The sequence below is a fragment of the Podarcis muralis genome, chromosome 5 (genome assembly GCF_964188315.1).
Source record: "Podarcis muralis chromosome 5, rPodMur119.hap1.1, whole genome shotgun sequence".
NCBI lineage: Eukaryota > Metazoa > Chordata > Lepidosauria > Squamata > Lacertidae > Podarcis > Podarcis muralis.
Window position 1 is genome coordinate 59,075,897 of NC_135659.1, and position 16,931 is coordinate 59,092,827.

At 42.1% G+C, this 16,931-nt stretch overlaps 1 protein-coding gene across 1 annotated transcript in view; it reads right to left on the reverse strand.

Moving 5' to 3' along the window:
• Positions 1–16,548, reverse strand: part of LOC114599273 (putative chitinase 10) — a 48,523-nt gene extending 31,975 nt beyond the window's left edge. The window contains exons 1-11 of the mRNA XM_077928126.1: positions 16,441–16,548; positions 14,468–14,497; positions 13,097–13,298; positions 12,472–12,528; positions 9,827–9,992; positions 7,957–8,081; positions 7,653–7,743; positions 6,948–7,130; positions 4,414–4,530; positions 2,908–3,043; positions 1,141–1,419 (exon numbers count right to left, since the gene is read on the reverse strand). Of these exons, the coding sequence (XP_077784252.1) occupies positions 1,141–1,419; positions 2,908–3,043; positions 4,414–4,530; positions 6,948–7,130; positions 7,653–7,743; positions 7,957–8,081; positions 9,827–9,992; positions 12,472–12,528; positions 13,097–13,298; positions 14,468–14,497; positions 16,441–16,465 (1,411 nt within the window). The 5' untranslated portion in view covers positions 16,466–16,548. The remainder of the gene's footprint in view (positions 1–1,140; positions 1,420–2,907; positions 3,044–4,413; positions 4,531–6,947; positions 7,131–7,652; positions 7,744–7,956; positions 8,082–9,826; positions 9,993–12,471; positions 12,529–13,096; positions 13,299–14,467; positions 14,498–16,440) is intronic.
• Between the last annotated feature and the right edge of the window lie 383 nt (positions 16,549–16,931).

Genomic DNA, 16,931 nt, shown 5'->3' on the forward strand with positions numbered 1-16,931 from the left:
TTCTAACCTGCCCTCTGTTCATGAGTCCATGAAGACCTCAGTGACTCAAACAGAATCTATTGTTTTCTAACCTTTCATCTCAGTTATACAGACTTAAGATGGATAGCTTTTTTTCTTCCTATGCTCCTAACTGTGATTAATTTATAGGCATTTAAAAACTGAAATGCCATCTCAAGAAAACCTGTATTTTCTCCCCTGCAGCTATGAAAGCAGACTCAAGGCTGTATTTCGGTTCAGAAATGAAATCAAACCATCTTTGGGAGGCTAATCACAGTTCTTCTGTGCCACATGTATATTTCAGCCCTAGTGGAAACAATAAATACAAAATAGCTGTAAGCTTAAATTCAAGAACATGGTTGAGCTACTCAGATAAAAGGAACAACCATTTGATAAAATATAGAACATTATTTGTTAGAGAAGTGTAGAGTGCCATCTATTGGCAGAAATGCTGGGCACAGCTACCAGAAATAAGTTTCCAATTTCTAGATTCAGGTAGGTAGTCGTGTTGGTCTGACGCAGTCAAAATAAAAATAAACAAAATAAAAAATTGCCCAGTAGCACCTTATAGACCACCTAAGTTTGTTCTTGTATAAGCTTTTGTGTGCATGCACATGTCATACATAGAGCCAAGAATTGCAAAGTTATTAGATACTAAAGCAAAAGCAGAAATGTCACTCTTTTGGATCCTAAATTTGTTCCTTGTGGGTTTTTTTTTTTTAAATGGACCAAACAGAGATAATGTTTTGAAATACATGTTTTAGTACCAGTTATTATTAAAATGAATTCACAGAGCTGGTTGCCTGCTAGGTATGCAACAAAACAAGCCTCTAACTACTTTTAGTTGAAATGAGTTTATTTTCTTTTGCTAAAATTATCAGAATTAGGGAGCAAGTGGCTACATATTGTATAAGCAAACTATTATGAAGTGCTCATATCTTGCTGGCTGGTGCGTTGTTCTTTAGTGCAAAGCAGAAGCAGATACTATAACCCTATTTGTTAAAGACTTGGAGAAATATGCAGATGAATATATTGGAAGTATAGGCAGTTTTACAGGGAAAGCAAAGCACTTAGCTCTGAAGCACTTAGCTCTGAAGACAACGGAATGTCATCTTTGGGGTTTGCCTATATTAGAAGCCCTTTATTGAGGATGATTGCAACATTTGCACTGGTTGTCAAAAGTTAGTCCTGTTGGGCAAGGCATGCTGAAAGTCTTTTTGTGGGCGCACATATAATACTTTGTGGCATCTTGCAAATCAGCATGGATCCCATCCTCCTTGTCAAGGCAAAAGGTGTCTGCTGTAGGTGCATCAGGTTGTGGTACATCAGGTTGTGGCACATCAGGTTGTGGCGCATCAGGTTGTGGCGCATCAGGTCTTGGAGGTTCAGCAGGAACTGGAGGTTTGGGGTTTGGTGCCAGGCCTGCCAGAAGAAGAATATAGATAGTTTAGCCTCATATATATATATATATATATATATATATATATATATATATATATAATACTTGCTTTCGTAGATTTTCACGGGTACAGGAATGCAGGTTTTGGTGTCCTCGGGTATCTTCCCGTGTAAAAGTTGGGGTGTCTAGGCGACGTTTCGACGAGGTCTCACTCGTCATCTTCAGGCTGGTGCTTTCGGCTTCTTGTTACTGGAACAGAGCAGGATCTCAGTGTTTGAGTTCCTATAAATTCCTCTCTGCCCAGAACATAGGAGGCCACACCTCCTCAACAGTATTTATAGGAACTCAAACACTGAGATCCTGCTCTGTTCCAGTAACAAGAAGCCGAAAGCACCAGCCTGAAGATGACGAGTGAGACCTCGTCGAAACGTCGCCTAGACACCCCAACTTTTACACGGGAAGATACCCGAGGACACCAAAACCTGCATATATAATACTGTATATATCTGGAGCTGGCGCTCATGAAAGGCTCCAACAATGCAGCTGCCTCTTCTGCCTCTTCCTCTGACTTCTTGTTTCTGGTACCACATGCAAGGCTTCTGTGCACATTGACTTTTAGGATGCTGTGGCAAATTTAAGCTTGTAGTGTGAGGTACGCCTTTGATTGCTCAATCAAGGAAAGGTGGTCTTCAGATGTTCCAGATTAATGAAAGAAATTAAATGGTGCTGAAATCTAACTTGAAATTTAATGGGGATGGGGTGAAATTAGTCACACACAAAGAGAACCTTTCAATATCAGTAGAAAAGGAACCAGGGAAAGTGCTGTTTGGTGCAGAGAAGTGGTGTGTGGGAAATGTTCATAAAACAGAAGGCATGGTGAAGAGTGGGAGATTCAGAAACGGTTAACTGGTTAAATGATGAGATTTCTTGCTTCCACAAGAAATGGCGCTGACCATATTAGATGGATTTCAAGGTAGGGATTAGATGAAATTATGGAAGCTAAGGCTGCTAGTCATGGGGAGAATATGCTGTCTCCAAGGTCAGAAGCAGCATCCCACAGTTTCTGGGGGTGGGGGATAGTAGGAGAGACCTAGTGCTTCACGTCCTGCTTGTGCGCTTCTCAGAAGCATGTGGTTGGCCACTGTGGGAAAGAGGATAGTGGAATAGGTAGGCTTTTGGGCTGACCCAACTGGGCTCTTACATGCTTACACAGCCTTCATCGTTCATTCCCTGGTGTGTTGCATGAAGAGGAGGAGAAATGTACAGCCTAAGAGAGCTGTTTTAGGTTAAACGAGTTTATTTAAGCACAGCCAGAGGCCTAAAGGGAGACAAGAAACTCCCCTTTTCACAGAGACCTTTCTTCTTCTTCTTCTTATATCATGGGTGCAACTACCTATTGCTATATAACAGGAAGCCAGAATGAAGTAAGAGTGTTGGGTAAATATTTAGTTCCCTACAGGCCTTGTGTCTGAGGATTTCAAGAAAAACAAATATAATAACAAAGGATTAACCTGTGGAGCCAAGTTCTCTCTTCAGAGTCTGGAGGAGTGGGTATGCTCCTTGGCCACAGAAAGAACCACTGAAGTCATCCAGATCCATGGCCCATACCATGGCACCTCCCAGCTTCTTTTGCTTCAGATAGTTGACCTGAGAGAAACAGAAAAGAGGAATTCAAAGGCTTATGGGAGTAATAATAATGGTGGGAACCATTCTAGGGCAATGAATATGGCTCCTGATTAAGAAGGAAGGTAGAATATTCAGAGGTCTGTAAGTATGCTGCCTTTAACAGTAAAGTCCAAGACAAAAGTAAATCATCATGACAACTGACAATTTCAATATGAGCAGTTGCTGGAGTGGTGGGACAGAGCTGACCTCCAGACACTAGCATCACTGCAGCTTATGGCCAGAGCCAATCCAGCACTTCTATCAGGACATCCATGCAGCCCAGTGCCTTGCCCCACCCTACCCATGTAAGCGGCAGTGATGTCAGTATTGGGAGAGCAGCTCTGCAACACCACCCCATCACTGGCTGCTATTGTTCAACATTAAGCATTTTGTCCTTGGAAAAGCATGGTGAACCATAGCTACCCACTGCATGTGTTTTGATTGATTGATTAGATTTATATCCCACCTTTCTTCCAAGAAACTCAAAGTGGTGTACATGGTTCTACTCTCCCACATTTTATTCTCACAACAGCACTGTGAGGAAGGTTGGGTTGAGAGATGGTGACTGGCCCAGGGTCACCCAGTGAGGCTTATCACTGAGTGGGAATTAGAACCATGGTCTCCCAGGTCCAACACCCTAATCACTATAGGCAGTGAAAACCTCAGCTTATGTCAGACTTCGGGGAATCAGATCTCTCCCCTGGTGGCAGTAATAAACAGATCAAATGAAAGGAGAGTTCTTACCAGTTAGTTTCTTTAATAATCACAGTGAAAGACAAAGTAATGCATATCTCTCTAGAAATGGTGATGCTCCCAGTAAAGGTTCAGCCCCTCTGTCCCCATTAATCTACGTCACTCCTATGTTGGGTAATCTGAGTTTGTTGCCGCTGTGCTTTCTGTTTTACCACTCTCAAAGCCCTTCTAGTCTTAGGCGAAGGGGGGGACAAGTGGGTCAGGAATGCTGTCCAATGACACTGAATCTGCCAGCTGTCTCTCTCTTGGTGTTTCCTCTTCTAGTTGTTCCTCACCCAGTATTTCCCAGCTTTCCCCCTCTGGACTATGCCCCTCTGCAAACCACTGTTCTAAATCAACACTGTCCTCCTGCCCTCAGGAAAAGTGTGTGAGGGGGAACTCCCACCATTCCTCCTCAGTCCAGCCCCTGACACCTTAATTCCTATTGGAAATTGCATTCTACATAGCAAAGTAGTCCTTAAACAACCTAGTATCTTTATTATCTAGTAATTATGTAGCTTGCTAGCATGTTTACCAGGTGATGATTTTGAAGCATAACATTGACTGAGCTCCACTAAATATTTTGTACGGATAAAAGCAAATATATGTATAATTGTTACCTTAGTTTTAATGCTGTCCACATTGTCATATCCTACCCACTGATTTCCCTTGAAGGAATAGGGAGCATTCCCCCCTGGAATCACTGCTGTGGTGGCACCTTTATTAAAGTTGCAGATCTGAAACAAAATAGATTGGAGCATGGCTGTGTTAACACATGGTTGAATTGAGACACTTGAGGTCAGACAACTTCCCCATTACGGAGGTGTAGAAATCAGAGCCTGTTGCAATTGCAAGAAGGGCAGTTAAAATGACCTAGGAGATAGAGCAAGCTTCCTCTTACGAGGAATGGTTTCAGCATTTGGGGGCATCTAGTTCAGAGAAAAGATGACATGATAGAAGTTTATAAAATTATGCATGGCACGGAGAAAGTGGATACAGAAAAGTTCCTCTCCCTTTCTCATGCAGTAGAATTCATGGAGATTCAATGAAGCTGAATGGTGAAAGATTTAGGACAGATTAAAGAAAGCACTTCTTTGCAAAGCACATAGTAAAACTATGGAACGTGATCCCTCACCAACCAGTGATGGCCACCAAATTGGATGGCTTTCAGAGAGACAAATTCATGGAGGACAAGTCTACCAATGGCTACTAGCCACAATAGCTATCTTGCACCTCCACTGTCAGAGGCATTGTGCCTCTGAATAATAGGTAGGTGCTGGAAATTGCAGGTGGCCAGAGTGCTGTTGTGCCATGCTCAGCTTGTAGGTCTCAAAGAGGCATCTTGGTGGCCACTATGAGAACAAGATGCTGGACTAGATGAGCCGTTGGCCTGATGCAGCAGGCTTCTCTTATGTTCTTAAAGCTGTCTGTATCAGGTGCCTTACCCTTAAAATAAGTAAAGCAAAATAGGGGTTTTAACGCTACTCCAGGAAGTTTTGGAAATATATTATACGACCGAGAATGGTTGCTGACCTGAGGAGAGACCATAGCTCAGTGGTAGGCCACCTGCACATGACAGGTGTTGGGAAAGACTTCTACTGGGGACCTTGAAGAGTCTCCACCAGCCACAGTACAGTGTTAGCACTGCCAAGTGTTGTTAGGAGACCCCTATTCCCCTCACAGAGCTAAAATTCCCAGAGCCCCTGGGAAAAGAAAATAACTGTTAAACCACTATGAGAATTGTGGCTCTGTGAGGGGAATAATAGTTTTCTAACAACTCTCAGCCCCCTTAATAACTACATTTCCCATCATTCTTTGGCAGGGAGGAAGCCATGATTGTTTAAAGAGGCATGATGCTTTAAATGTATAGTGCATATTATTATTATTGTTGTTGTTGTTGTTGTTGTTGTTGTTAATTATTGAATTTATACAGTGGTACGTTGGTTTACAACCATAATCTGTTCCAGAGGTCCAATTGTAAACCAAAACAGGTTGTAACCCAAGGCGCACTTTCACCAATGGGGCCTCCCCCCCCCATTGGTTTAAATCCAAAAAAGGGACACGCATTTCCAGGTTTGACGTGGTTGTAATCCAAAATGGTTGTAATCCAAAGCGGTTGCAAACCAAGGTACCACTGTATACCGTCCTATAACCGGGGGTCTCAGTGCGGTTCCCAGAATGAAATCAAGATATAAAACCACAAAATACCTAATAAAAACAGAAACAACAACCCAATAACCCCACTTTGAACCTTCTTGGATTGTATGTTCTCAGCCCTGTCCTGAAATTTGCCCACAACTTTCTCAACAAATCTGAGGATGTGTGTGGCATGAAAAGCAGAACAGAAAAGGGAAGTATGTGTCCATAAGCTTGAGGAAATTAGTTAATTGGGGTTGGGGAAAGTAAAGGCAGAGGGTTTGCCATGATCAAAACACAGTAGCAGATGCTCTTAATTCTAGATAAGAAAATGAATTTTTATTAAGACCTGCTCAGGAGGGGAGGCAGCTGGAAGTCTGGAGCCACACTGGAGCCAGAGGGGACCATGTGGTGGGAACGGAAGGGCTTCCATCTGTTCCAGCCTCACCCCCTCTATTTCTCCTCACTTTCCTCTGGATTCTGCCATCCCAGTGCCCAGCCCAACAGTGCAGAGGGAGACATGGCAATTAACTGATTTCACCCACAAGAAAGTAACTGGAAATAAAGTAACTGCAAATTGCGCTGCAAAAATATTAGGAATGGGATTTTTCAGTACAGCACTAGATGTGTCCCCATGACAACAAAATGTTGGACAGCTAGGTTTTTTTTTTAATATAGGACCACACTGGGGAAGGGGCATGTGTCACGAGGATGACATAACATAAGTCTGCAAGAAGAAAAGGTTGCCATTTTTGGAGAGTGAAATAGAGGTGAGTTTTGGGGGCTCTGGAAGTTAGCGGTATCAGGGGTGCCCTGTCTCTGGAGATCTGATGTGGCAGCTTTCTTCTGCAGTATTTAAGTGCCTCCACCTATACACAACCTGTATTTGTAAAACTAAAAACAAACCTCCCAGTATTGCAAAACACAAACTTTCGTAAGCACTCTACTCCTGGAACATCTCACCACTTAGAGAAGTGGGGCAAGCCTAACAAGATATATGTTTAAGCATCTTTCCTACCTCATAATAAGACAAGAATCCAGCCTCTTTGGTGAAAGTGCCAGCTGTTCCTGGTCCTGAGGCTGGAGCATTAACTCCATTTTGTGTGGAAGAAAGGGTAAAGGTTCGTCCATAGAGAGGAACTCCCAGGACAAGCTTTTCAGCTGGTGCTCCTTTGCCCATCCAGTACTTCACAGCATTGTCCTTGATGAGGCAATGAGATAGAAAACATGATAACAATGCACGTTGCCCAGTTTTTTTTGTTCAGATCTTTAGTTGCTCCACAGACCTGTAGTTTCCCAGCAGCCACGACTCAATGGACTATGGATGGAGACATGAGTCTTTTCCTAGTCTGTATCAAATTCTCATATATCCATTCATTAGTTTAGTCTACCCCATTTCCACATTATTCAATGATGAATATTTTTAAAATGATACGAAACCATAACAATGGCATTTAAGCATGCATTATATCACAATATATGTTGTATCTCAATGTATTTCATATACTGTATCTCAATACGTATTTGATCTGTTTTTGTACATTTTTTCAGCCAAGAACTTTATCCCAGTTCCATATTGGAAACCTTTCACAGGATGTAGAGCTTGGCAAAGACTGACCTAGAGGACCAAGAAATAGTGGGTTTGCTTTGTACCTTTGGACATTTTCTTTACTTTCAATTAAAATGAGAGGCTACAATTTGCTAGGAAATATTTAACACTTACGGTGTCAGGGTACAGAGGGCTGACATGTCCTGTAATGCGTTCCCAAGATCCATGAAAGTCATATGTCATCAGGTTGATGAAGTCCAGAGACCTGCAAGGGGAATTCAAATATGTTTATTCCATCTCTAGCATAAGAATCCTGAGTGGATGCATTGTGGGCAATTATGTGCCCACTGGCATGATTTGTCAACCATGATTTGAAATTATTGGACTAAACTGGTTCTCAAGTAGCAAATGCAAGCTGCCTGTGAGTTGCTACCATTAAATTTCCCTTCATGGTTCATAAGTGCCTCATCATACTCACTGGGAAATCTTGTCCACTTCATAACCATTGTCAATGGTTTCCTTCCCAGCTGCCACAGCAGCAGACAGCAGCAGCCTTTCCTTTCCTGTCCGTTGTGCTTCTGCCTGGAATTCTTTTGCCATTTCCTAAGGCAAATAGTTGAGTAGAACAATAATTAAATTTGCTTTTACCTTCTCTTAAAACTCAAGGACGTGGAAGAGATGGAAACATCCCCATTTCCACTCTCTAGCTTCTTGGCCCACCCCCACATCTCCTGCTTCACCCATGCTGGCCGATGACCTCTGCTTCATGCCTTGCATGGACACCAAGACAGATACACAGCTCTGAGTCATTGGATGCAAGTTCATCCAGGCCTCCAGGATCCTGCTGAGGCTCTCTCAGCATGTTAATCATGGCCTCTCCCTCCTGCCTGATGGACTCAACCAGCCACCCCCCTCATTCCCCTCAGCAGCCTCCTCCTTCCCTGCCACCAGGTTGGCCAAGATGCAGCTGAAGAAGCTGGAGCAGGGACAGGCTCCTCTCAGATTTCCTTATTACTGAGAGCAATGTGGGTGAGTTCCTCATCAACGGCACCTGGGCAGGCTACCTGGAGTCAATATCTACCTTACCACTGGCAGTAGGCCTGAGAGCCCCACTGTCTCCTCCATCATCCACTGCATGAGGACCCTAGCTAGTACAGCATCTGGTTGAGCTGATGTATATTATGTGTACTGTTTTAATGAACCAAATAGAGTGAAAGATTGTGAGTTATGAGAGTGGGCATGAACTTAACAGTGCTTAGCTTTTTCCCCCAGCTGCTATTTTGTTAAGTTGTTAATATTGTTTTATAGATTATAAATGCCGTATTGATTTGTTAATCATACAATATAACTTTTGTTGCAATTGTGATGTTCGGTTTATTTTTCAGCTGCTGTTTTATAGATTGTAATTGTTTCATTGATGATTTGTTAATTATTTTATACGATTTATACTATATTTGTGATGTTCTATTATGGTTTATCATGTTGTAATTTATTGTTTGTAAGCCGCTTTGGGATTCATTTGAATGAAAAGCGTCATAGAAATACAATAAATCAAATTAAAATCAATCAATAAAAAGGGAAATCTAAATTGAATCAAAGCAGAAGAGGTTTCCCAGTAAAGAGCGGAAGTGTAGGTAGAGACCTACTGATTCAATCACTTTCCCTCAGAACTAATTGAAAATTCCATATGCTTTGATTACATTTACATCCCATACCTTTCTTCTGTTCTGGAACCCAAGGAAAAGTACATGTAGTTGCCAGGTGGCTACCCATTCAGGCAGATGACCAGATCCAAACCTGTTTAGTTGCAGCAAGGTGGTGGCCTCGTGTACCTTCAGACCATACTGTAGGGCTAGCTTATGGAATATTTATACGTTATCTTACCTATATGTTATAGGTTCAACCTATTAGCTCACTACTTGAGGCACAAGAACCTATCTTTAAGCCCCTTGTTCCATATTGTCTCAAAAACCACTCCAGATGTGTCTGGTGATTTACACAAGCTTTCACATTTCACATAATTTAGTTTTGCTGGTCTAGGGCTCTATTTGTATACACAGTTCTGATATCTTGACTGGTGGTCAACTTCCCTTTCATAACCGACACAAAGGCAAATCTAGGGGTTGGTCTCTGGACAACACCTTGGCCCAGCCTGGGATTTGACACAAGTCTGAATCTTGTAACTTGATTCATCCGTTCACTGAGAAAACAATAATTCATATTGTCTCTTTGCAGCGCTCCCTGATATTCCTATTAAATTCATTGCCTGTTGTGCACAGAAGTTGCCCCTGGAATCTGCAGCCAGACAGTAGAATTGGTTGATGGTGATTTGCTGAGTTTTACTGTACCTGAACCAAGGAAGTGAAACGCATTTTATCAGCTGCAGGACTGCCTCTGGCTCCAGGATATTCCCAATCTAGGTCCAGGCCATTGAAACCATAATTTCGCACGAATTGTATCACAGAATCAATAAATGTCTTACGTGTGTCAGGAGTAGCTACCATAGCAGAGAACCTAGAAGGGAAGCAATTCAAGTCAAAAAGATACACATCATGGCTGTTTTGTTTGGCACCCAAGACAGTGATGGTGCTAAAAATACAAAATATCTTCCCTTTGGTTATCCACTGGACCCTTGTCTTTTAGTTTTCAGATGGTTGCTGAAGAAGACTTTGTCCATCCACAAGCTTTTACTGTTTGATTTTAGTTTTCCAACATGCTGCTGTTTGCTTCACTGCAAGGTCACCATGTCCTGGTGTCCTGGTTCAGTCCTGCTCAGACCTCAAACCTGGAGTCTCCTTAGAAGCAAATTAGGAAGAGCAGGGCCCACAGCAGATCTCTGTACTCCTAGTGACCCTGAGGAGCCATCAGATCTGGACATCCCCCCTCCATGACTGGAAGTTACATCACCCATCACCTGGGCTCATGGCTGGCTCTTGTAGGACCTCTCATCACTCCCAAAGCCACAAAGATGCTTGTGTGGGGTTAAATGATCAGCAGTACATGCTGGAGGTCTCGATTCCACCCCTAACAGCCCCCTGCCAATGCAAAAAACATATATGTCTAATTTTACAGCACCCATGATAGGTAGACAATCAAGTCATTAAAACCAAATTGTAGTCTTTGCCTATTTATTTCTTACAGTTCATGGCTGCGATAGTCCAATGCCATGGAAGATGTGGTCCAAAACATTCAGAAGGCACCAGAATGGTGAAGGCTACCATGCTGGCTGCATAAGCAAAAACACTCTGGTGTATTGCTAGTTGTTAATTTTGGGAAAGCATAACTGGTGCTTACAGTATTTCTGCTGCCAACCAACAATGCCATCTTATGAAGAACAGGTCTACAACTGGAGCGTTGGGGCAAATCAGGCAGTGTCCCTATAGAATACGTAACACAGGAACAGGCTTTCCTTTTATTCCATCAAGCCATGGGAGAAACTTCATTGCTCAATCTGTTTTTTCTTTGCTTCCATAAAGCATGCCCCTGACCTGATTTATCTCCAAAAAATGGATTTGGGAGTAGGGGGAAATGAGGTAAACCACAGTGTGTGATTATTCTGAGAACATATGCTTCTCAGAGTTGATGTTCCAACTGTAATGCCTTTGTTAGATGAATCTGAAGGACTGGCTTCAGTGGGCATTTTCAGCACTGTGGTTAACATGAGATAGAAGATTGGCACTAATAAGCATAGTTCTCAGTATTTCAATTTCATGGTCATGTGACCTTTAAATTATTCTGAAGCTATTTGCCTCAGTACAGGGGGGGGGGATGAGGAATGTTTACTTTCTTCCAGGTTTTTTTCAAAAGCATCTTAACATTGCCATCCAATTAAAAAAAAATTACCTTCATGAAAATTGGCAACTTAACTTTAAATAGCAGCTTAGGCTGGTGTGCCAACTATGAGCCTACATGGATGGAGTAGAATTTTTGGTTTCTGTTATTCAGGCCTTATTCAAATTACTGTGATTCAGAGGTAGCCAATGTGCTTCTTCCAGATGTTGCTGGAGTACAACTCCCATCATCTTTGATAACTGGCTGGGACTAATGGAAGTTGTAGTTCAATAATAGTTGGAGGGCACCGTGTTGGCTACTGTATCTGTGTAATGCATTGGAAATGGGGCTGTTTTTAAATACAGTCTAGAAACCAAGAGCAGGATGCAAAATTGCTGCAAATACTGGCTGGGACTCTGCCTCTAAGCGTATTATGGTAATACATCATCTTCCAGCCCAAATCACAAAGTGTTGATTTTGACCTTTAAAACCCCATCACAGTTTGATGCTACAGTATTGGTATGACTACCATTCCCTGTATGTACCTGCAAATGCTCAGAGATTTATGAAGACACTTCTCCAGAATATGATGGGTGGCTACTAAAGAAACGACCTTCTTATAAATGTTCGCCTAATGAACTTCACACCTTATGCTTCCTTTTGAATCTGATACTTTAACCTTCATTTGTTTTATGAAAACAAATGAAACTGAAAACATGCATCATTGCTACCAACTTTGATTCTTTTTTTAGCTTCCTTTTAGTGTTGTTATCATTTGCATTTTAGTTATCTGCCATTTTTATTTCTTTTGGAATTCCTTACACACTAGCCAGAACACACACATTATTGGGCATCTAGTAAATGCAATGCAATGCAAAAATGAATGAATGAAATAGAAAGATGGGATTCTAGGATTCCAACAGGAAACTTTCATGATGCATATTATTATTGAGAAGGGGGAGGGAATGGGATATGCTACAGAGCGGCACAGAACACAATATTTGGTCTGGACCTTGATTTGGGAATTTGGAAATGCCTGGTGCAATTTGAATCACTTCATAGGAACCTCACTTCACTGTGTACTTCTCCCAAATCTCTCTGAAGCAGCTACAGTATTTCAGTTCTGCATTCAGGATTTGACTAAAGCAAACACCCATCTTTATTACATATTGCCTACTCATGATGAAGTTCCTCTTTTAGAAACCCCATGCCCAAGTCTTACTTTTGACTTCCAAATGTCCATCCACCAATAGCTAAAAGTGTCTTCAGTCTTGGATTCCTAGATAGGAGGGGAAGAGAGGAACAGAGTTCAGGGTTTTTTTTCTTGCACAGCTGAGCTTACAAATATCTCTGATCATTCCCAGTGAAGTTCATTTGTGCTGCTCATGGAAGCTAGCTTTTCTGCATATATTTCCCAGCTGCATGGAAAACAGTGTACACAAACAGATCATGCATACTGTATGTAGTTTTCTTTTGAAGTCCCAACTTGGGTTTGAGGGTATGGAGCATAGGAAATTGCTTTTAAACCTTACTAGCAAGCATAGGGGTAGTTAGTACATGAAGGGGTTAAGATCACAGAGTTAGATTCTTAGACTCAACTAGGTGTCACCCCCTTTTACCTCCATGGGGAAGTAAAGCTTCTTCCTAAGAAACAGTGAATGACACAGCATTATATAAAGGTGTTGGCTTGACCAATTTTCCACCTTCAAATCTCATTAACCAAACTCTATACAATTCTTAAGCCCAGAATTCCCTATTATCAGAAAATGGGAGCACTCATACAAGTTTAGATCCTAGTTCTAGGAAATTCAAAAAAAGTCATCCTTCCTCCCCAGCCCTCTCCATACTTTTGTTTGAGATTCTGGAAATCCCTGTAGAGTGTTTCATCGTTCCATTCCAGTGTTTTGATCTTGTTCTCTGACATTCCCGCAAATGCATAAATGAGGTGAGTGCACAGGTTAGGATCAATGTTCTGAGGGAGGAATTTCCCTTCACCTTGTCTGTACTGAGCCCAGTTGGTGAAATAGCAAACCAGTTTGAAAGCAGAGCCTGCAAAGATGAAAGTGCATGTAAAAATTATCTGGAATTGTTGACAAAATAACTTACCCGGAGGTAATATTCTGTTAACTCTGCATTCCTACAGCTCCTGGGAGATTGTACTGATGCATACTATCTCCCCCACCTCAATCTCTCTCTCTCTCTCTCTCTCTCTCTCTCTCTCTCTCTCTCTCTCTCATTTGAGAATGAACCCCACTCTTGGTGAGGGAGTTCCAAGGTCAGATCTGCCCTCCCTGCTTCCACAGAAACATCCACCCATCCTGGCCTTACTGATGATACAGGTCCAATGTGGGGACATGACACCTTAAAGTTACAGCCTTGCTCTTCTCATATGGCTGGATTTGTTCCATTACTATATTTGCCCACCCATATTTGTAGAGAAGTGGAGAGGAAATAGATAAACAAGTTGTTAATGGTTTTAGAATTTCGATATGCCTTTCATATATGGGAGAGACAAAGTTTGAAACTGATCCTATTATTAAATAAATACATAAATTTCTTTACTGCCAAGGATCAGAAGGCAGTTTACAATATAAAAACACAAAAATCCACACCATAGCAGCAAACAATACCCCCCCTTTAAAAAGCCAGAGATTGTTTAATTAGCCCAAGGCCTGGGAGAAGAGGAATGTTTTTGCCTGGTGCCTAAAGATATGTGACAAAGACACCAGGTGAGCCACTGCAGAGGGAGCCACTACAGAAAAGGCCCATTCCAGGGGGGAGCCACTTCGGAAAAGGCTCATTCTGATGTTGCCACCCTCCAGTCTTCTGACGGAAGGGACACACAAAGAAGGGTCTCAGATGATAATTGTGGGGAGAAGGAGTCTTTAAGGCATTGTGTCCCTGAGCTGTTTAAGGCTTTATAGGTCAAAACCAGCACTTTGAATTGGGCCTGGAAACTATTTGGTAGCCAATGCTGTTGGGCCAGGATTGGCATGATATGTATGTTCAAACTATCATGCCCAGGTGAGCAATGCCAGGTGTTTGTGCTAGGTGCTGATACCTGGCGCTGTCTAACTGGCTCCATCATGCACAGCATGCGGTAGATTATTCTAAAGCAGGAAATGTCTTAACAAAGCCCAACAAACCTAAGCTTTACTCTGCCTGATTTTCACTTGGCTTGTTCTAAGCGAGTAACAACTCTGGGAAGGCTTACTTACTGCAGTGAAAAACCAGCAAGATGGCAAAACCTAGAGAAAAATGAAAATGGAAGATATTAGACAGGTAGCTGGATTCTTTGGAACCTCCCAGTAAGTTGATTCTGTTATGATAATTGTTAATAGCATTATTATTAGCACTAATAGCATTTTCCGTACATGAATTCAATATGGTTTATAGACTAAAACACCAAGTTGAATTGTCCTAATGATTAAAACACCAATATCAAATAACCACATGCCTGAACATCATAATGTGTTCCTCTACAATAGGTCCAGCCATGTATTATAAAATACTGTACCAATGGTATTTAATCCCTCAATAGAATATACAAAATGAAAGACAAATGATATCATTTTGGCTACATGTCCTGTAACCCATAAATCTCAAGCTTGCCCCTCTTCAATAACATTTAATTTCCTGTGCTATTGAAAGAGTTTCTCATCCATCCCGCTAACCCAATAACCAACAGCTAAAATGATTGTGAATGTTATGAAGGTTTTTGAGGTCATTCAGATAAAGGTTAGAATGTGATGGATGGTATATTTTCCCAAACAGAAAATGAAGTGTTAGGGTGTCTTTGCCTTTTCTCATACGACTAGAAGCAAAAGAAGGCACTGCTTCTGGTCTCAAGCTTTAATAGTTGGGATGAAGGAGAAATTTCAACCAGTGTGTGTTTCAACCTTTTGCACCATTAGCCGAAGTCCCCTTTTTGACACAATCTACTGGTGGTTTATTCTTAAAGTACCGTATTTTTCGCCCTATAGGACGCACTTTCCCCCCTCCAAAAATGAAGGGGAAATGTGTGTGCATCCTATGGGGTGAATGCAGGCTTTCGCTGAAGCCTGGAGAGCGAGAGGGGTCGGTGCGCACCGACTCCTCTCGCTCTCTAGGCTTCAGGAAGCTATCCGCAAGCCTTGGGAGCCCGCGGGAGTTCCCGCCGGGCTCCCAAGGCTTGCGGATAGCAGCCTGTTCTGGGGGCTGGGGTCGGGGGAAGCTCGGGCTTCCCCCGCCCCAGCCCCGTGCCTGGGGGGGGAAAATATTTTTTTTTCTTTATTCCCCCCCAAAAACTAGGTGCGCCCTATGGGCCGGTGGCCCTATAGGGCGAAAAATACGGTAATTCAGATTCTCTCTCTCTCTCTCATTCCCCCATCTGCTTTTCTTTCAGAATTCACTTAATACAAACTTTCTGCCACACCATGAGAAAGTTGTCTACAGCTGTGGAATAGTACCTTAGAATATAATTCAAATAATGGGGTCGAAACTTGAAGCCCAAATCAGTCAACACAAGCAAACTTAGGACCTGTAATTGAATCTTTTTAGATTCACTCAAAATCAGTTTGTGATTTTAAGTCCTTATGAAAACTCAACAGCATTTTAGCACAAATTTCTCCAACAACAACAACAACAACAACAACAACAATAATTTTTATTTATACCCCGCCCTCCCCAGCCAAGGCCGGGCTCAGAGCGGCTATACACATTCTTGCAAAGCAATTTCCCCAAGGATAATGCATATTTCCCCCCCCCACAAATATATGCATTTATGTGCACACTTTACCCAAAAATTTGCATGCTTTATACAACCTACTTTACTGGAGAACTGCATTGCAAAATTCAGATAGGTGCACATTTTGAAGGATGCTTGTGTTTTAGTACACCTATTGCAGGCATAGGCAAACTCGGCCCTCCAGATGTTTTGGGACTACAACTCCCATCATCGCTGACCACTGGTCCTGTTAGCTAGGGATGATGGGAGTTGTAGTCCCAAAACATCTGGAGGGCCGAGTTTGCCTATGCTTGGCCTATTGTTTTGAGAAGTGCAAATTACATATGCTTACTTTTTCAGTATGAACTGGATCAAAGTTCTCCTCCATTCCTAATAAGAGCACATTGCACAGTAGCATATCTTAATGAGTGAAATCTAGCAAAGCAACAACATCCAACATACACATGCTATTGAAGCCAAACTTACACGCCAAAATGAATGCTCGGCCCATGATGAGTACAGATTCAGCACAGCCCTCCTGTTCTTAAGAAAGCTGGTGGTTGCTCCTCAGAATTTGTCTCAGCTCACTTTGCCTGTGGCATTTATAGCTACTCGCACCCAAAAAGAGTGATTGTGAAATCAAAAGAGCATTTCCCCTATGTGTGTGTGGTCAAGGCGTGCTACAATCAGGTGGTGATGAGCACAAGGGCTGTGCCAACAACTATTCTGTCTCAGAAATTCTCTTCCTCTTGGAAATAGGCTTCTATTTTTCTTCCTCATTCTGAGGTCACATCAGAATTCCTTCAAAAGTTGAAATTTCCTTATTGATGGGAACAGAAAACTGAGGGTGGTATGTGGTTTTCTCTCTCTTTCCACTGTAGCATTTCTGCAGTGCTGTCTCTGCAGCCTCCCCAACTTGTCCACATTTACTGAACAGAAAAAGCCCCAGGGGAGAAGTTTTTTCTTTATTTTATTTA